The 21,832-nt window shown below is 46.8% G+C and overlaps 1 protein-coding gene across 1 annotated transcript; it reads right to left on the bottom strand.

Annotated features, from left to right (window-relative positions):
* Positions 1 to 798: 798 nt before the first annotated feature.
* LOC141161293 (protein mono-ADP-ribosyltransferase PARP9-like) lies at positions 799 to 1,191 on the bottom strand. Its single transcript, XM_073646106.1, has one exon. It carries the CDS (start codon positions 1,189 to 1,191, stop codon positions 799 to 801), a length of 393 nt encoding a protein of 130 aa, XP_073502207.1.
* Between the last annotated feature and the right edge of the window lie 20,641 nt (positions 1,192 to 21,832).

Genomic DNA, 21,832 nt, shown 5'->3' with positions numbered 1-21,832 from the left:
GATGGTTAGTCTCTTTCCACGGCTGTAAACAAGAGGCAAGAGCCTGAGAGAAATGACTTGGTGAATTCTGTGCTCCTTGTGGTAAGACTGTCCAGGTGTATTGTGATCCTCTGTAAGTGAAGGCAAACAGGTACCAATCTTCTGGATGCAGTGGTACACTGAAGAAAGCATTGGCCAGATCAATGACAGTGAAACGTTTTGCATCTGATGGTATTTCTGACAACAATGTATATGGATTGGGCACAATGGGACTTTCTAGTACGGTTGCTGCGTTAAAAGCTCGGAGCTTACGTTGTTGGCAGAACTGAACACCAGATTCCCATGTGGTGTCACTGACAAGTGAGGCATCATTAAATGCAGTGTCCATAACAGGCCAATATGCATCACTGGCTTTAAGATTTGCCAGGGAAATGAGATCTTGCCATGTGGCAGAGTAATTCCTTTGGATTTGAAGTATGCTTCTATAGAAAGGCATCGGCTGTTTTTCTGGATCTGGGAGTTGGTTCAGCAGAGTAGCAGCTTGCTGGGGTGTACACTTGACATAAAGGATGGGATCCTCAGACATGGGCGTTGGCAGGGTTGGTGGTGGCACCGGAAGTACAGGTGTAATTACTTGAGTATGAGGAGCAGGAGGAGGTAACAGTCCTGGAATGAGGGGCTCTATTTGGGCAGCTCCTATATCATGGGGTGGAGTCCAGGTGATGCAGTCAGTTTTAAAAGCTTTAACAGTCCTGTTCTCATTACTAATTAAGCTGATTTCGGAGAGGCAGCAAATGCTTCGGGGGCTACACTTGTTCATTATAATTCCATTCCAACAATCTCCCTTGCACAAGCATGAACAGGGAACCCGAAGAGGCCAACACCAATGGCAGGAATTGTCAAGGTCTCAATCTGCTCACTAATATTCGCATACTCTAAGATACGAGTTATTGCAGCACGTAGTTGTCGAGCACTGATATCTGGATGAATAGGGTCAAAAGTAGGGATTACAGCGAGTATGATCATTCTACAACGAAGATTGCCAGATTTAGTCACCGCTATGTCCCCAACAGCTATCTGAGCACGCGACTCAGCAATGATTCGACTGCCAGTTTGAATAGTCGCCCCTCCTGCTTCCACTATAGCTCTAGCCACACGTCCGTTGTGCTCTAACTGAGGGTTGGCAACATTAACAATAGCGTCCGTTTCCATTGTCGTTATGTCACCCTTACCCACCACTAACAAGGGTCCCTCAGGAAGTTCTTTTTCAAAAATGGGTTGCCAACATTCCCTCCCCTTTGTGCTTCCTGTGATGTTGGTGTCCCCCCCCCCCCAGATTGAGCCCCTCCTTGATTCAGTGGCCACCGTTCCATACAGGTGTGCGCTCGGCTGTGAGAGGAGCTGTGAGGTACTGGGAATAGAGTTAAGTAGACTGTGTGAGTGTGTTGTTGTAGCGGAAGTGTTGGGAGGAGAGGTCGCTGCTTGAAGTAACTCGTGTGGACGTGCGGCTGAGTTGCCAGTGGAAGTGACAGTGGAAAGGGTCGGTGCTGGGGATGATCCAGGTGGGAGAATAGTTGGGCTCACGATGGGAGTGTTAGGTGAAAGGGTCGGTGGCCCACTGGACACCGTTGTGACAGGGAACATGGGTAAAGCCAGTTCACTTCCGGAAGGAGTATAGTACTGGCCATTAGTGGTCATTACTGGGTAAAAAGGATCTGGTCTTGTGGTGTGTAGCATTTGCCTAGTATGTTCACCACCGAAAGTCGTGTGTATATTCCTGGATTGTGCCTCACTCGATTTAGCCAGATGTATGTGAGTTATATGATGATATGGCTCAGTTTGTATGATCTGGGGCAACATTCCAAGATGGCCACCACCGGAGGCAGCACATCTGCCATCCACAAAATGGGTGCCACCAGAAGGAGAACATTTGCCATCCACAAAATGGCTGCCGACAGAAGGAGTACATTTGCCATCCACAAAATGGCTACCACCAGTAGGAGCACATGTGCCATCCACAAAATGGCTGACACCAGAAGCAGCACATGGCAATGTGCCACCATCGACACTATTATACGGCAGTGGCCGCTCACAGGATACATTTTTGTAATACACATAACTCAAAACTCTGTCCTTTTTCCTTTCCTCTTCTACCCAATTTTCTCTATACAAACTTTAATAGACTCTTTCCCATGCCCTAGCAGTAGACAACAATCCATTATCTTCTAGAATACCTTTTCTCTCTTTTAAGACAGTCTTCCACTCCAGGGGCTGTAACCTCTCCCCTTCTGGCATTCCACACAACTTCATAAGCTTTTTACATTGTTAAACATGACTTTTCCCTTCACGAGTCGCGACTAATGCACACGGGTCTAACTTAATAATAATCTCCTATGTCTTGAGGTTAATTAAGTATTTGAGCCTATGGCTCTCCTCAACACTTTCAAGTAACTAGAGCAAGTTGATTGTTTCAATTCCATACATTATGATTTTTGTTTAATAATACCAAAGAATTTGTGATTGCAATCATTTTCAGGAAGAAACTGAGTATTATCTGACAGAATTGCAGGGGTGCCAATACTTTTGGCCACCACTGTATCTGTCATAGACTTGGGCTAATCATAAAATTGCTCCCTGTCCTATTAGCCTTAAAGTGAACAACTCTTATATATATTTAATTCAACAAGGACAGCTATCATCTCTATCATTTGGGTAATAATAGTGTGTAGAATATACAGCCATAACTGATTTATTAACCCCTTTACGACCTAGGGCGTATTAGTACGTATCTGTGCCCTGGGCCTTATGGACCTGATACGTATTAGTACGCCCTGGCGATTTCGCCCACACACAGGCTGTGCGGGCACGATCGTCGCCGGGTGTCAGCTGATTGTCACAGCTGACACCCAGGGCTATGTGCAGGGAGCGGTCCCGCACCGCTCCCAGCACATTAACCCCCGTAATGCTGCGATCGAAGTCGATCGCAGTCGATCGCAACATTGCGGTGGCAAGGGGAGGTGATCGCCGATACTCACCTCCTCTTCCGGCCTCCAGCGATGTCTGCCGCGGCTTCCAGGATGTTGCCATGACGACCCGATGTCGTCATGACAACATCCGGGTCACCAGACAGCAGGAAGATTTTTTGGACATGCGCAGTGCATCTCCAAACAATCTTCTCCCTGTCCAGCGCTGACAGCCTGCATGGCACAGGGATGGTGAAAGTCCCATAGTGGGACAAAGTAATAAAGTATAAAAACTATCAGAAAGTGAAAAAAATAAATTAAAAAAATTGTAAAAATCTTAAAAAAAAAATAAAAAAAATAAACCACCAAAAATAAAAATATAATGTACCCATCAATAAATATTATTCTAAAAAAAAACAAAAAAAACAATAAAAGTACACATATTTGGTATTAACGCGTCCGGAACAGCCTGACCTATAAAACTGTCCCACTAGTTAACCCCTTTAGTGAACACGGTAAAAAAAAAAAATAAAAAACGAAGCAAAAAACAATGCTTTATCACCATACTGCCAAACAAAAAATGGAATAACACGCGATCAAAAAGACGAATATAAATAAAAATGGTACCGCTGAGAACGTCATCTCGTCCCGCAAAAAACAAGCTGCCATACAGCTCCATCAGCCGAAAAATAAAAAAGTTATAGCTCTCAGAATAAAGCTATGCTAAAAAATAATTTTTTCTATAAAATTGCTTTTATTATGTAAAAGTGCAAAACATAGAAATACGATATAAATGTGGTACCGCTGTAAACGTACTGACCCGAAGAATGAAGCTACCTTATCAATTTTACCACACGCGGAACAGAATCAAAAAAATTAAAAAAAAACAATTACTGAATTGTTGGTTTTTGTTTATTCTGTCTCCCAAAAATCGGAATAGAAAGCGATCAAAAAATGTCACGTGCCTGAAAATGGCACCAATAACAACGTCAACTCATCCCACAAAAAACAAGCTGTCAAATGACTGTCTGCCAAAATCTGGAAAAATTATAGCTCTCAAAATATGGCGATGCAAAAACTAGATTTTACAAAAAATGCGTCTTTTAGTGTGTGACAGCTGTCAGTCATCAAAACCCCATATGATTCTGGTATCGCTGTAGTCTCACCGACCCGAAGAATAAGGACATCTAATCACTTATACCGCACGAGGAACGGCGTAAAAAATAAACTCTCAGGTTAGGGTTGTGCTAGGGTTAGGGTTGTGCTAGGGTTAGGGTTGTGCTACGGTTAGGGTTGTGTTAGGGTTAGGGTTGTGTTAGGGTTAGGGCTGGGGTTGGGGTTAGGGTTGTGATGGGGTTGGGATTTTTTTCAAAAGTAAGAAAAAAAGATGACGATATGGCGACTAGTGTTGAGCACAAGTGCTCGCTACTTGAGTTTGCATCGGGTGTTCTGGTATGCATTGAGTATCGTGGGTATTTGAGTGACATGCTCGAGTCTCCACCCCATATGCTTCACGGCCCAAAAAACTTTGCGGGGATTGCCTGCCATGCACGAGCGATCCCCGCATGTTTTTTTTTGGGTGTCTAATAACCGTGAAACATCCGGGCGGGGACTCGAGCTTGTCACTCGAGCACACGCAGTACATGGTGCATACCTGAGTACCCGATGCAAACTCAAGTAGCAAGCACTTGCGCTCAAGACTAATGACAACTTATTCAATATGATGACCTAATGTTATCAAATTCTGTGTCGTACCTCTGGGTTCAAAATGTTCACTATACACCTTAATAAAATCCTTGAGGGGTATAGTTTCCAAAATGGGGTCACTTGTGGGGGAGCTCCACTGTTTAGGCACATCAGGGGCTCTCCAAACGCGACATGGTGTCCGCTAACAAATTGGAACCATGTCGCGTTTGGAGAGGCCCTGTGTGACTAAACATTGGAGCTCCCCCACAAGTGACCCCATTTTGGAAACTAGACCACCCAAGGCACCTATCTAGATGCATAGTGAGCACTTGGAACCCCCAGGTGCTTCACAAATTGATTCCTAAAAATGAAAAAGTGTTTTTTTTTTCACTTTTTCATTTTTACGAATCAATTTGTGAAGCACCTGGGGGTTCCAAGTGCTCACTATGCATCTAGATAGGTGCCTTGGGGGGGCTAGTTTCCAAAATGGGGTCACTTGTGGGGGAGCTCCAATGTTTGGGCACATATTGGCTCTCCAAACACAACATGGTGTCCGCTAACAATTTGAGACGATTTTCCATTCAGTTTGTTAGCGGACACCATGTTGCATTTGGAGAGTCCCTGTGTGCCCAAACATTGGAGCTCCCCCACAAGTGACCCCATTTTAGAAACTAGACCACCCAAGGCACCTATTTAGATGCATAGTGAGCACTTGGAACCCCCAGGTGCTTCACAAATTGATTCATAAAAATGAAAAAGTGTTTTTTTTTTCACTTTTTCATTTTTACGAATCAATTTGTGAAGCACCTGAAGGTTCCAAGTGCTCACTATGCATCTAGATAGGTGCCTTGGGGGGTCTAGTTTACAAAATGGGGTCACTTGTGGGGGAGCTCCAATATTTGGGCACACAGGGGCTCTCCAAACGCAACATGGTGTTCGCTAACAATTTGAGCCGACAATTTGTTAGCGGATACCATGTTGCATTTGGAGAGTCCCTGTGTGCCCAAACATTGGAGCTCCCCCACAAGTGACCCCATTTTGGAAACTAGACTCCCCAAGGCACCTATCTGGATGCATAGTGAGCACTTGGAACCCCCAAGTGCTTCACAAATTGATTCATAAAAATGAAAAAGTGTTTTTTTTTCACTTTTTCATTTTTACAAATCAATTTGTGAAGCACCTGAAGGTTCCAAGTGCTCACTATGCATCTAGATAGGTGCCTTGGGGGGTCTAGTTTCCAAAATGGGGTCACTTGTGGGGGAGCTCCACTGTTTAGGCACATCAGGGGCTCTCCAAACGCGACATGGTGTCCGCTAACAAATTGGAACCATGTCGCGTTTGGAGAGGCCCTGTGTGACTAAACATTGGAGCTCCCCCACAAGTGACCCCATTTTGGAAACTAGACCACCCAAGGCACCTATCTAGATGCATAGTGAGCACTTGGAACCCCCAGGTGCTTCACAAATTGATTTGTAAAAATGAAAAAGTGAAAAAAAAAAACACTTTTTCATTTTTACGAATCAATTTGTGAAGCACCTGGGGGTTCCAAGTGCTCACTATGCATCTAGATAGGTGCCTTGGGGGGTCTAGTTTCCAAAATGGGGTCACTTGTGGGGGAGCTACAATGTTTGGGCACACAGGGGCTCTCCAAACGCAACATGGTGTCCGCTAATTATTCAAGCAAATTTTGCAATCAAAAAGTCAAATGGCGCTCCTTCCCTTCCGAGCCCTGCCGTGCGTCCAAACAGTGTTTTTTCCCCACATATGCGGTATCTGCGTGCCCAGGGGAAATTGCACAACAGATTTTGGGGTCCATTTTTTCTTTTTACCCCTGTGAAAATAAAAAAATTGGGTCTAAAGTAACATTTTTGTGAAAAAAGTTAAATGTTCATTTTTTTCTTCCACATTCCAAAAATTCCTGTGAAGCACCTGAAGGGTTAATAAAGTTCTTGAATGTGGTTTTGAGCACCTTGAGGGGTGCAGTTTTTAGAATGGTTTCACTTTTGGGTATTTTCTGTCATAAAGACCTCTCAAAGTGACTTCAAATGTGATGTGGTCCCTAAAAAAATGGTTTTGTAAATTTTGTTGGAAAAATGAGAAATCGCTGGTCAACTTTTAACCCTTATAGCTCCCTAACCAAAAAAATTTTGGTTCCAAAATTGTGCTGATGTAAAGTAAACATGTGGGAAATGTTATTTATTAACTCTTTTGTGTGACATATCTCTCTGATTTAAGGGCATAAAAATTCAAATTTTGAAAATTGCAAAATGTTTAAAATTTTTGCCAAATTTCCGTTTTTTTCACAAATAAACGCAAGTGATATCGAAGAAATTTTACCACAATCATGAAGAACAATATGTCACGAAAAAACAAATCTCAGAATCAGGGGGATCCGTTGAAGCGTTCCAGAGTAATTGCCTCATAAAATGACAGTGGTCAAAATTGTAAAAATTGGCCTAGTCATTAACGTGCAAACCACCCTCGGGGGTTAAGGGGTTAAAGGGACTGAGTTTGGCATTCCTTATCACATCCTCACAACACTATGTAATCGGGAATCTAATGGGTTACTGTCCAATATCATCTAGACAGTGACCTTATATGCATCTGTAGATGCATGAAAATTTTCACTTCATAATCTATTTTAACACAATTTCAAATAAATAATAATTTTAATGTTCACACTCTTTTTCTTCTTCTTTCCCCTCCCTTATTATTATGATATGACTTTTTGGTGGTGTACACCTGTGAATATAGGTCTGATGAGATTTGACTAATACTTTGCGGCTGTATATGTGGCACCCCAGGGGTCTGGTTACCACAGTAATAGAAATATTACGTCTGAGAGCAGGTGGGAGGTTTCTCTGGTCAGGAGCCCTAAGCATGCAACACCGCCCGCCCAGACCTGGGAGGGAAGGAATCTGCCCTTATAAACTGGGTCTGGGGCGGGATTAGGAGAGAGAGTCCCAGACAGAGACGCAGTCTGGTCTGGAGGACAGCAGACACAGGGAAAGAAAGAACCAGGAGCTCTGTAGGAGCAGGAGTGAGTGCCAGGGGCTGGAAGCCAGATAGCTCGCCCTGGCTGGAGACACTAATACCGGACACAGAGTCCGAGGCTGTGGGGACATCCAGGTCCAGCAGCAGAATCCAACCGGCAGGGGATTCCAGGTCCTCTGGCCATAGAAGCCCGGAGGCACAGTCACAAGCAAGGGACCAGCACCGCCGTCGTGGAGCGGAGGCTAACAGAAGGCCCCAAGTCACCGGCCATACGGGTGAGCACCACACGGTAAACTCAGGGACGTGGGCTACTTCTACCCGCATACAGCAAGGTAGCCAGGAAAGAGTGCAGATAGACGGGGAGGCCTACAACTCCACCTGGCCAGGGGAGATCCTACTTGCTCACAGACTGACCAGGCCCCTACTGCTAACCAGTACTCCCGGGAGGGTCTGCCTTATAACACCAGTAAAGACCCTGAACTGCACTGCGCGGACTCAGTTATTCCTGCTGCGCTCGTGCACCATCACTCCCATCATTCACACTAACTGCCCTGAGGCTGTACTCCTCCCGTGGGGAGTCATCCCATTCTTAGCTGCACACATAACACCGGCCTCAGCGGTCTGCCTTGCAGCGGCAGTCCCCACTGACCGCAATCCACGGGTGGCGTAGTCGGACTATCATCATACCAATAACCCTGCCTCTGATTTGACCACCCTGGGCACGGACCGGGTCAGCGCCACGGAGACTACAACCCCCAGCGATCCGGCTCCGGGTATTCCCTGCACAACACAGGCCCAGGGGGCGCGTCATATACTTCCTAGAATTAGCATACTACGGTCTAATAACATTAGTGACACCCCTTCATTTCCTTAATTGCAATGTAATGCAACATTTTTCCAACAGTCCAAAGCTAATAACTACTATATGAAGGGAGAACTAACAGAGATAACACATATTAGACCATAGCGCCCAACTGACCCAGATCCAGTGGGACAGTCAAGATTTGGGGGAGCTGTCATGAACCAGTCCTAATACTTTCCGTCTCAAGACGTTTCTCTCTTTGCAACTTGCTCCTATGCTCTTTATCTACCAAGCTTTATCTTAGCTGGCTTATGTTCCTTCAGAAGTTTTATCTGCCTTTGCCTGCCTTCTAAGGTTATGTTCACATGTCCAGTAATCGTCCATTAAAACTGATCCAGCAGCAATCAGTTGACAAAAAAAGTTGTGCAGACAACTTTTTTTGTCCACCTGAAAAAAACTGATTTCATCTGGATCTGTTTATTTAACATTGATGTCTATGGAAAGCAGATCTGGTAAATAGCCATCCATTTTTATCCCATTTGAAAAGTATGCATTTTATGTTTATTGGAGGTGGAAAAATAAATATTGAACATATACTACTGGACATGTAAACATTCAATTAATCAGCTATTTGAAACTGATACAGTAAGCAAAAAATGGATCTTTTTCAAATGGGAAAAAATAAATGGCTATTTAATTATTTCTACTTGTATGACAAATCTGTTAGATTGACTGATTAATTTTGTATGATAGTCTTTTCATTCTCATCAGCCTTGTTTAATTTCTTGGCTTCCTCTTCCGAGACCTGAGACTGGGACATATCTTTCTAAGATGTGGATTCAAAAACACTGACTGTGCTTGCCTTGCATGAGAGATGTATAGGTAGTAGTGTTGAGCGAACATGCTCGACACTGCTCGGTACTCGCCCGAGCATCACGCTACTCGGGATGTTCGGCGAGCACCGAGCATTTCCGGGTTACTCGGGCGGGAGCTCGGGTCTCCGCCCTGCATGTTTGGCGCTCTTTACAGAGCCAATGAACGTGCAGGGATTGCCAGCCAGTCACTGTAATGCTGCAGCCATGTTGGTTGTGGGCATTACAGTGATTGGCTGGCCGCACAGCGTCACCTCGAGTATTTAAAATGGGGCGCCGCCATCTTGGACACAGTCGTTCCGGATTAGACAGTGTAGGGACAGCGCTGCTGATTTAGGGAGAGATATAAATTGCAAAATAGTTAGTGTAGGGTCTGTAAAGGCTGCCAAAACAAACAAACAGTCCTTTTCAGGACTAATATCCATCCCAGATACCAGGCAGGCAGGCTGTATAGGAGACACAGTGGTTATACCAGCAAACGCTGCATTACAGTCCTGTGTGCTCCTGTTGCTGAAATTGCTGGACTTAGCACCAGGTGTCGGGGGCCAGGAAAAATCCTTTTTTTTTCATCTAAATCCTCCTTTTTTTTCCTCCTTCACACTGTACAAATACCCGTCTTATTAACCTTTTGGTGTGTGTCCACCCCCCCCCCCAAAAAAAAAGCGTGTCTCTGATTTTTCAGACACAAATATAACTGTTGAAAATAGTCTGGTGTAGGCTAGAGAAACAGAAGTGTTGTTTTGCACTTCCACGGTTCAAACCTCTGTATTATCCATTTTGGGCCATTTGTATCTAAAAAAAAAAAACTGTTTGAGTGTGTCGCTCACTGTTCAGCCGCAAATATCTCTATTTAAAAAAGTGTGGTATACCCCAGTAAACAATAACTGTGGTTTTGCCATCCCACGGTAAAAAAATCTCTATTATTCAGCTTTTGGTAGTTTTTTTCGTAAAGAAAAACAGTAGTGTCTCCTGACTGTTGTGACACAAAAATATATCTGTTGAAAATAGTCTTGTGTAGGCCCGACATCCCAGAGTGGTTTCGCAGTTCCACGGGTCAAATCGCTGTACTATCCAGTTTTGGGCCTTTGGTATCTAAAAAAAAAACAGTTTGAGTGTGTCGCTCACTGTTCAGCCGCAAATATCTCTATTTAAAAAAGTGTGGTATACCCCAGTAAACAATAACTGTGGTTTTCCTCTTCCACGGTTCTAATCTACTCTTTATTACCCTTTTTCCATTTATAGTGCAAGTGTAAGCTATTTTACTTCATTTACAATGGGCAAGGCGCGTGGCAAGGGACGTGGAAGTGGACGTTCTGGTGATGGTTCGTGCAAAGGACGGGGCCGTGGCCAAGGTGAAAATGTGCCACAACCAACAGCCACATCTTCTCGCTCCCACTTCTTGACCGAATTACTAGGGAAGCACAGAACAACACCAGTATTGAGAACTGATCAGTGTGAACAGGTTATTAATTGGATAGCAGATAATACTTCCAGTTACCTGGGCACCACCACCCCCGGTCTGTCTTTCACACGGTCAACTCTTAGTAGCCGTGAGTCTCGACCGCATACTCCTCCTCACCCTGATGCTCCTTCCTCCCACCATGCCGAGTGTCGTCAGACAGCAAGTGATCCCACACTTGGACACTCTGAAGAGCAGTTTACTGGTCCATTTCCATATTTGGGCCCCTCGCCTGATACGCTTGAAGTGGTGGAAGAGGAGATCCCATGTTGCGATGCCCAAATATTTGAACAGCCACGGCCACAGGAAGTCGACGTTGGCAATCTGTCACAAGAGGTGGACGATGACGAGACACAATTGCCAGGAAGTGAGGAGGAGGATCGTGGTGCGCAAGTGGAAGAGGAGGAGGTGGTGGATGATCTAGTAACTGACCCAACGTGGAAGGAGGACATGCAGAGTGAGGCCAGCAGCACACAGGGGGAGGGAGGCAGAGTATCCCAACAGGCAGGAAGAAGCAGTGTGGTGGCCGCAGACAGAAGGCAGGCAACCGTTCCCCGTAACACCAACACGAGGGACGTTGCCAGTACAAGCGGTAGGTCTTCCAGAGTCTGGAATTTTTTTAAAGACTCTGCTGATAACCCCCAAAAGGCCATATGTTCCACCTGCCATGCCAGCATCAGCAGGGGTGACAAAACTACCAGCCTGACCACCACCAGCATGATCAGGCACATGGCAGCAAAGCACCCGACTTTGTGGGGCGAAACCCAGGGTCCACGACCAGTGTCAGCGGATGTCACCACTGCTTCTTCCACTGTTGTGCATGCAATAGAACCCCCTGTTGTGTGTGCAAGGCAATCCCCTGTCCATACTGCATGTAAAGATGCCCCCTCCTCTCAGTCTTCACTTGTTATGGCAGTTTCTCAAGAAACAGCATCAACGTCCACGTCCCACCGCAGCGTTCAATTGTCCATATCCCAGACCTTTGAACGAAAGCGGAAATTCGCAGCTAATGCCCCACAGGCCACAGTCCTAAATTCGCACATTTCACGACTGCTTGCATTGGAAAAGCTGCCTTTTAGGCTGGTGGAGACGGAATCCTTCCGCAATCTTATGGCGGTGGCCGTCCTTCGGTACTCGGTCCCCAGCCGACACTATTTTGCCCAGTGTGCCATCCCCGCACTACACAAGCACGTGTCCCAAAGCATCTGCCGTGCCCTCAACAACGTAGTTACTGGGAGAGTCCACCTGACAACGGACACGTGGACAAGTGCTTGTGGCCAGGGACGGTACATCTCTCTGACTGCACACTGGGTAAACATAGTGGAAGCCGGGACCCAGTCGGACCTTGGGACGGAACACATCCTCCCCACAGTGAGGATTGCGGGCCCTATGTCAGTCAGAGTTGCCCCCACAGTGTACAGCTCCTGCGCATCCTCCTCCTCCTCCTCCTCCTCATGTTCAGCCTCCATCTCAGATATCACCACATCAGTTACAAGCTGGAAGCATTGCAGTACTGCCTCCGCAAAGCGGCAACAGGCTGTGCTGAAACTCATAAGCTTAGGTGATAAACCTCACACTGCTTGTGAGTTGTGGACAGCTGTGAAAGAGCAGGCAGATCTGTGGCTGAGACCGCTGAACCTACATCCCAGCATGGTCGTGTGTGACAATGGCCGTAACCTGGTGGCGGCTCTGAGGCGAGGTGAGATCACACACGTACCATGCCTGGCTCATGTGCTTAACCTCGTGGTTCAGCGGTTTCTTAAATCGTACCCCGAGTTGCCAGATCTGGTCGTGAAAGTACGCCGCCTGTCAGCTCATTTTCGCAAGTCGGCTACAGCTTCCGCCGCCCTTGCTGTGTTGCAGCAGCGTTTGCAGCTTCCGGCACACCGACTGGTGTGTGATGTCCCCACACGTTGGAACTCTACCCTCCACATGTTGCAAAGGATTTGTGAGCAGAAGAGAGCAGTTGTGGAGTACCAGCTGCAACAAGGCCGTCGATATTCAGGTCAGACTCCACACATAAGACCTCAGGAGTGGACCTGGATGTCTGACATATGTACCATCCTGACAAACTTTGAGGAGGCCACCAAGATGGTGAGTGGCGATGACACCATCATTAGTGTCAGCATCCCACTTGTCTGTCTTTTGCAACGCTCTCTGCAGAGAATTAAAGAGGAGGCATTGCAGCCAGAGTATGATGAGATGGATCAAGAAGCCGTAGCGGGCGATTACACACAGCCCAGCCTCATCTCATCCCAACGTGCATTGGGGGACAATGAGGGAGAGGAGGAGGAGGAGGAGGAAGAACAGGAGCTGCTATCATGCGTTGTAGACAGTAGTACCTGTACAAGTGTCATACCGTCGGTTCAGCGTGGGTGGCCTGAGGACAGGGGGGAGGAGGAAGAGGAGGAGGAGAAGGAGAGCATGGTCAGTCGTCATCTTGGTGAGGACATGGAAATCTTGCCCGTTACCAGTCTGGCATGCATGCCTGACTTTATGTTACGCAGCCTTAACCGTGACCCTCGCGTTGTCAAAATGTTGGGTGACAGTCATTACTGGTTGGTGACACTTGTAGACCCCCGCTACAAGGAGAACTTTCACTCTCTTATTCCTGAGGTGGAGAGGTCTACAAAAATGGGGAAATACCAGAAGGCCCTTGCTGCAGAACTCTTAAAAAAATTCCCATCTGAACACGCTAGCGGCAGAGGTCACAGTTCATTGCCCAACCAAGGCGTACAGGCAAGAGAGATGCAACTCCAATCCAGCAGAGGCAGGGGAACACTGTCAACATTCTGGGGCAGTTTTCTGACACCCGCCCAGCTTACAGGCCCTGAGGCGCGGGGTACTCTCACAAGGAGTGGAAAGTTTCAAAAGATGGTGAGGGAGTACCTTGCCGATCGTACCAGCATCCTCCATGATTCCTCTGTGCCTTTTAATTATTGGGTATCCAAGCTGGACACTAGGAATGAACTCGCTCTGTAAGCCTTGGAGGTCCTGGCCTGCCCTGCCGCTAGCGTGTTATCGGAGCGTGTTTTTAGTGCCGCTGGGGGAATTATAACTGATAAGCGCACTCGCCTGTCAACTGACAATGCTGACAAGCTGACCCTTATCAAAATGAACAAGGGCTGGATTGGGCCAGACTTCTCATCACCACCAAATGACAGCAGAGTAACATACCAGCCTGACCAGTCAAATCCACTGTGTTATTTCGGGAGGTGTATTCACATGCACCGCTTCACACCCACACATGGGTATACGCTTCCTCGTTTCGGCTGTTTAATCTTCTTCTCCTTATCCTCAGCCTCCACCACCACTATACCACCAGGGTGCCAGCATTGCAAGTTCCTCCGTCCTTATTTTTGGCAGCTTTTGCTTGCAAGGCATAAGCAAATACTATGGGACACCCACTCCCCAATAATGGGACTTATGTTTGTAATATGCTGTACTGCATGGCTCTTGTAAGGGGCATTGCAAGTTGCTCCATCCTAATTTTTGGCAGCTTTTGCTGGGAAAGCATAAGCAAATACTATGGGACACCCACTCCCCAATAATGGGACTTATGTTTGTAATATGCTGTACTGCATGGCTCTTGTAAGGGGCATTGCAAGTTGCTCCGTCCTAATTTTTGGCAGCTTTTGCTGGGAAAGCATAAGCAAATACTATGGGACACCCACTCCCCAATAATGGGACTTATGTTTGTAATATGCTGTACTGCATGGCTCTTGTAAGGGGCATTGCAAGTTGCTCCGTCCTAATTTTTGGCAGCTTTTGCTGGGAAAGCATAAGCAAATACCATGGGACACTCACTCCCCAATAATGGGACTTATGTTTGTAATATGCTGTACTGCATGGCTCTTGTAAGGGGCATTGCAAGTTGCTCCGTCCTAATTTTTGGCAGCTTTTGCTGGGAAAGCATAAGCAAATACTATGGGACACCCACTCCCCAATAATGGGACTTATGTTTGTAATATGCTGTACTGCATGGCTCTTGTAAGGGGCATTGCAAGTTGCTCTGTCCTAATTTTTGGCAGCTTTTGCTGGGAAAGCATAAGCAAATACTATGGGACACCCACTCCCCAATAATGGGACTTATGTTTGTAATATGCTGTACTGCATGGCTCTTGTAAGGGGCATTGCAAGTTGCTCCGTCCTAATTTTTGGCAGCTTTTGCTGGGAAAGCATAAGCAAATACTATGGGACACCCACTCCCCAATAATGAGACTTATGTTTGTAATATGCTGTACTGCATGGCTCTTGTAAGGGGCATTGCAAGTTGCTCCTTCCTAATTTTTGGCAGCTTTTGCTTGGAAAGCAAAAGCAAATACCATGGGACACCCACTCCCCAATAATGGGACTTATGTTTGTAATATGCTGTACTGCATGTGACGCGCCCCCTGGGCCGTGTGTACATGTGTGTGGGATACCCGGTGCCGGGTCTCTGGGGTCTGTAGTCTCCGTGGCGGTGACCCGGTCCCGTGGCTCAGGCTGGTCAAACCAGTGGCAGTCTTTCTTAGGTTTTGAGGTTAATTGTCCGACTGCGCCACCCGTGGATTGCGGTCAGGGAGTACCACCGCTGCGAGGCAGACCGCTGAGGCTGGTGTTGTGTGCGCAGCATAGAATGGGATAACTCCCCTCGGGAGGAGTATAGCCTCAGGGCAGTGAGTGTGGATGATGGGGGTGATGGTGCACGAGCGCAGCAGGAATGACTCAGAGTCTTTGCAGTGCAGTTCAGGGTCTTTACTGATGATTATAAGGTAGACCCTCCCGGGAGTACTGGCTAGCATAAGAGGCCTGGTCAGTCTGTGAGCAAGCAGGAGTTCCCCTGGCCAGGTGGAGTTGTAGGCCTCCCCGTCTGTCTGCACTCTTCCTGGCTACCTTGCTGTAAGCGGGTAGAAGTAGCCCACGTCCCTGAGTGTACCATGTAGTGCTCACCCTTATGGCTGGTGACTTGGGGCCTTCTGTTAGCCTCCGCTCCACGACGGCGGTGCTGGTCCCTTGCTTGTGACTGAGCCTCCGGGCTTCTATGGCCAGAGGACCTGAAATCCCCTGCCGGCTGGTTTCTGCTGCTGGATATATAAGTCCTCACAGCTTCGGACTCCTGTGTCCGGTTCCTATTGTCTTCTGCCAGGACGAGCTCTGCTCAGCTTCCAGCCCCTGGTCTTTAGCTCCTAGCTCCTACAGAGCTCCTTGCTGTTACTTTCCCTTGCTCTCACTCTGACTCTGACTGTTCTCTGACTCACTCAACCCCGCCCCAGATCCAGTTTATAAGGGCAGAATTCTCCCCTCCCAGGATTGGGGCAGGAGGATGTTGCATGTTTAAGGGATCCTGACCAGGAAACCTCCCACTTGCTCTCCGACGTAATATCTCTATTACTGTGGTGACCAGACCCCTGGGGTGCCCCACATGGCTCTTGTAAGGGGCATTGCAGTTCCTCATAATTTTTGGAAAGCCTTCCATTCACTGCTTAGGCCAACAGTGCACGGAAGACCCAGTTGCTATAAATGGAAAAAAAGGTTTAGTTAACGCCCTCTGACCTCCATGTCATTTCCAAGGGGCATTGGAATGGCTCGAAATTTTTGGTAGGCATTGCACTCACTGTATGCCCTATAACTGTGTAGCCGAACCGCTCCTTTTGTTACAGAAACATATCCTACAAGACATATCTGGTTGACTGGCCTGATATTGATGTGAATGGTCCCTGTTCCTCCTGCTCTTTCTCCTTTGCCACTACCTCATCCATCATTTATCACCTGAAGCTTTGTTTTAACGGGAGTCATAGAACTTGGATAGTAGCAGGAAAACATCCAGCAATCCTCAGAGGAGGTAGGATATGCACCAAAACGCTGACCACCTCAGGCCTAGCCGCTACTACATACATGCGCTTGCATTACAACAAAACAAAGCAGATGCTAACTTCTATCATCCTCATCATGCTCCTCACCTTGGCACTCTCAACTCCCCTGATGGAGAAGCCAGGGCCCACCGGAGGAGTCTGATAGTCCGGTGGGCTCGGCCAATGCTGCCCTAAAGCAGGCCAGGCTAAGAAAAGTGTGAGAAAGGTTACCAGGACAAATAGGGGTGGCTGGGGACCGAGTATGGACACCCGGCCACCCCCTGGAGGCTGGGGAGCAAGCGGGGACACCCGGCCACCAGGCGGCTGGGGACTGAGTATGAATACCAGGCCGCCGACACAGCCATGGCGTGGTGGCCAGATTCCGCCTCCACATGCCTAAAAGGCCCAATTTAAAGTGCAAGCAAGCAAGCAGTATGGTATTGCAGCCTGGGGGTGGGTGGGTGGCAGGCTGCATGCTTGCACTTGCATTGCAAGGAATGGGAGAGGTACAATTGAACACTGCCCTGGGACATGGACTTGAATGGGGATAGTTGCAAGTCGGCAACGACAGGTGCAAGGTGGGAGGCATCTTCGCATGTACCATGAACAGGGGTTTGGCATGCACACACTACAGCGGAATAGGCTCTCCTTCCCACTAAATGCACTGGGGAGGGCACAGGTAATGTTTTGGTATAAGCGCTTAATCTTATGTATAAGGCACACCAGGACAAATATGGGCGGCTGGGGACTGAGTATGGATACCTCGCTGCCGAAGCAGCCATGAGGTAGTGGCCAGCTTCGGCCTCCTCCAAACTAAAAGGCCCCATTTCAAGTGCAAGCTAGCAGTATGGAATTGCAGTCTGGGGGTGGGTGGGTGGCAGGCTGCACACTTACACTTGCATTAAAAGAAAACATAGCAGATGCTAACTTCTGTCATCATCATCATGCTCCTCACCTTGGCACTCTCAACTCCACCGATGGAGAAGTCAGGGCCCACCGGAGGAGTCTGGTTCTCTGGTGGGCTCGTCCAATGCTGCCTAAAGCAGGCCGGGCTAAGAAAAGTGTGTGGGGGGATGTTCCAAGGAGAAATAGGGGCGGCTGGGGACCGTTTATGGACACCCGGCTGCCCCCAGGCGGCTGGGGACCGTGTGTGGACACCCGGCCGCGGGGCGGATGGGGACCGAGTATGGACACCCGGCCGCCGGGCGGCTGGGGACTGAGTATGGATTCCAGGCCGCCAACACAGCCATGACGTGGTGGTCAGATTCCGCCTCCACATGCCTAAAAGGCCCAATTTCAAGTTCAAGCAAGCAAGCAGTATGGTATTGCAGCCTGGGGGTGGGTGGGTGGCAGGCTGCATACTTGAGCTTGTATTGCAAGGAATGGGGGAGGTACAATTGAACACTGCCCTGGGCTAGAACTTGCATGGGGATAGTTGCAAGTCTGCATCTTCTGATGCGGTAAGGATCACTTATGATGGGCACACTTTTAGACAGTGACCTGGGAGTCAGAGATGCTTCCAGGGGTCTTCCCCATACTGTTCCCTTGTCTTTTCAGCACTTTATGCATGTGTCGCACAGCACATGGCCAGATAAGGTTGTAAAATGTTAAAATGACATTTCACGGTGAATGCATTTGTCATAGTTGAAAGCAATACAAAAGTGCAAAAAGGCATAAAAAATGCTACTTGTGAACATAGCCGAAGGTGTGGAGGAGTATTTTTGTTTTTGGTCATTTATTTTAACTTATACACAAGTCTTTACCCTGGAAAGGATGTTCCTTAACATATTTCACAGGAAAAAAGTTTCACTTTAGTTTTTGAACGTTTTATTGTGAGCCTGTAAAAGTGGCTTAATACCTCTGACCACGTTGTTGACAGCAGTGACCTGGGGGTCAGAAATGCTTCCTGGGGCGATCCCCATGCTGTCCCCATGTCATGTGAGCACTGTCACTATCGTTTTGGGCACTTGTTAGGCTTTTAAAAGACTGCCGGGGGTGCCACCGCAAAAATGCTCGAGTCTCCCATAGACTAACATTGGGCTCGTTGCTCGGGTCGAGCACCCGAGTATCACGACGAGCTCGGCCCGAGCTTCGAGCACCCGAGCATTTTAGTGCTCGCTCAACACTAATAGGTAGTAAGGTCCGAATTCACAGCTAAGCACCTGAGGACAGGTGTGCCAACAGCGGCAGTTTTTTTGTTTGGGGGGTGGATGCGATTAGCATGAGTGAGGCAAAAAGTATTTACTTTTTTAATCCATTTACTTTTGTTTAAGAGACATGGTTACTGCTCTCTTGGTAGCGCGCATGGGGGGGGGGTAGAGAAACTTTGCTCGGATTAGTGGAAGAGCAGTCAATACGCTACTACTCCACAAGTCCGAGGAAACACTGTTACCAGTACCGCTGAGAAGAGAGGAAGGAAGTCAAAGCTAAGGTGCATGTGGTGCTCAAACTTCGTGGTACTGTCCTCTTCACATTAAGGATATCTGAGTACAGAGGGGTGAACGATATGATAAGCTTTCTACACAGTGGGAGGGCTGGTGGTGTGTGGGGGAGGAAATGATCACTGTTCAGCTCTGTCATTTCTGATAAGCTAGGGTGGGGAGTGCACTGTGGCGCCATGCTGTGTGGAGGGAGAGCTAGGGTGGGGAGTGCCCTCTGGCACTGCACTATGAGAAGAAACTGATTGGAGAAGGGTAAGCGCTATCTGGCGCTGCATTGCGGGGAGGCAGAGAAGCACTAATCAGCTCAATGCCACGACATTCAGTGGCAGGATCACTCTCCTGACATCACTGAAGTGCTGCAGAGGTAGCAAGCATTTAGAAGCTTGAAGAAGGTAACTGCATATTAGAGGAGCTTCCATAGTGGAGCTGAAGATACGACTTTTAGTGTAGTCTGGAGGGGGTGGGATGTTCATTATACAAAAGTAGAGATAGTATGAGGGGATACTATGAGGGCCAGTATACAGGGACAGTGTAAGGGCACATTATTGGGAGTGCAGTCTACAGAAAAAAAGGATAGTGTGAGGGCAATGTGGGGAAGAAGGAGTATACAGTGTGATGGGACAGCGTGAAGACGGTGCACCATATGGAGAAGAGGCAACGTGGTATACTGAAGTTAGGGAGTGTGTGATTTGTGGACATTGTGGAGGCCTTAGTTTATAAGGGATGATGGGATGGCAGTTATAGTTCATAACAGTGGGTCGATGTGGAGGTCATATTTCATACGAGGAAACAATGTGGCAGTCATAGTTCATAAAGTAGGATTGTGTGGTGAATATAATTCATAAAGAAGGATGGTGTGGCAGTTATAGTTTATACTTTTTTTTAAATAACTTGAAACCAGATTGTGATCTTTTTTTTACAATCCGGATTTCTGTTTGCAGATTATCGCATGCTGTTTTTTTGTACATTTATGGAAGCTGCTCTCTTGCCTGTTTGGAGATATGGACATTGGACATATGCATGTGTATATACAGTTGAAACCAGAAGTTTACATACACTATATAAAAAGACACATATGCATGTTTTTCTGTTAAATAATACTTCTTTCTGTATTATTTTTCTCTATTGAGGACTTCTCAAAGTATCAATATCAAGATATTCTTATAAAAAAAATGTATCTATTTATTCTCGGGTTGTCCATTAAAAAGAATCAGATTGCAGTAAGGTACATACAATAATTAGTTACAGAGTGATTGTCCATTTGTCCATAATTAGCTTAACTGTTGAGATTCACCCTGGGAATCCTGGGATCCTGGTAGATTGCGTCTATCTGTCCAGCATGTGTGTCCAGATGACATCATGTGTCCGGGTAAAGAACGTGTTTCCAGGGCCTACATCAGCTGCTGGTATATACACGGACCCTCGTCCTGTGTCCTGTGGAATGGCAAGCAACCCCCATTCCTCTATCATGGGCTTTTATAGGCCCTGTTATTTTGTATATGGTAGTGAACTAAAAATACACACACAAATAGCGCATGTCATCTAGAAACCCTTAGCATGAGGCTGATGCAATCTTGTGCAATGTATAGAACTCAGAATTAAGAATAAAATGAATATCCATAATTAATATTAAACAATAATTAAGACTAAAATGAATATCCATAATTAATATTTAACATTTTCTCAATACCTGACATGAAATCAGAATAAACCTTTCAGGTATGTGCCCACGATGCAGATTTTAAGCAGAAATTTCCTGAGTGTTTTTTTCTCTCCCTGGCGTTTTTTTCTGCCAGGGAGAAGCGTTTTTTAAGCGTTTTTACATGCGTTTATGCATGCGTTTTTTCAAGCATTTTTCCAAGAGATTTTGAGCATGGCATGGATTTATATTGTGTGACCGAGATTTCTGCTTAAAATACTGCACCTATAGTAAAAAAAAAAATTGTAAAGTAAAAAATAAAAAAAAATATTCATACACACCCCTCCGGCAGCCCCTGGTCTGCTCCAGTCCTCTCTCCTCGGCGGCCCGCGGTGTTCTGCAAGGACCTGCGGTGACGTCATTTAGTCAGCTGATGGTCACGTGACCATCACCTGACCACTAACGTCAGTTGCCCTTAAACTGAATGACTTGGGTCAAACGTTTGGGATATCCTTCCACAAAGCTTCTCACAATAGTTGGTCGGAATTTGGGCCCTTTCCTCCTGACAAAACTGGTGTAACTGATCTAGGTTTGTAGGTCGCCTTGCTCGCCCCTGCCTTTTCAGCTTTGCCCGTAAATTTTCAATAGGATTAAGAGCAGGGCTTTGTGATGGCCACTCCAAAACATTGACTTTGTTATCCTTAAGCCACTTTGTTACCATTTTGGCAGTATGCTTCGGGTCATTGTCCATTTGGAAGACCCATTTCCGCCCAAGCTTTAACTTCCTGGCTGATGTCTTGAGATGTTGCTTCAGTATTGCCACATAATCTTTTCTCATGATGCCATTTATTTTGTGAAGTGCACCAGTCCCTCCTGCATCAAAACAACCCAGCAACATGATGCTCCAACCCCCGTGTTTCACAGTTGGGATGGTGTTCTTAGGCTTCCAAGCTTCTCCATTTTCCTCCAAACGTAACAATGGTTATTAGGCCCAAAAAGTTAAATTTTAGTTTCATCAGACCACAGGACATGTCTCCAAAAATTAAGGTCTGTGTTCCTGTGTGCATTTGCAAAACATTAATCTGGCTTTTTTATGTTTCTTTTGGAGTAATGGCTGCTTCCTGGCAGAGTGGCCTTTCAGCCCATGTTGTGTATTGACACAA

This window comes from Phyllobates terribilis, unplaced genomic scaffold, assembly GCF_046119375.1.
Source record: "Phyllobates terribilis strain yellow unplaced genomic scaffold, ASM4611937v1 Scaffold_9__5_contigs__length_417890890, whole genome shotgun sequence".
Classification (NCBI taxonomy): domain Eukaryota; kingdom Metazoa; phylum Chordata; class Amphibia; order Anura; family Dendrobatidae; genus Phyllobates; species Phyllobates terribilis.
The sequence above is the reverse complement of the archived record's forward strand: the minus strand, read 5'-3'. Positions and strand labels throughout refer to the sequence as shown.

Bases quoted from the DNA above. Each gene is read 5' to 3' on its own strand.
- LOC141161293 (XM_073646106.1), bottom strand. From the start codon at position 1,191: ATGGAAACGGACGCTATTGTTAATGTTGCCAACCCTCAGTTAGAGCAC.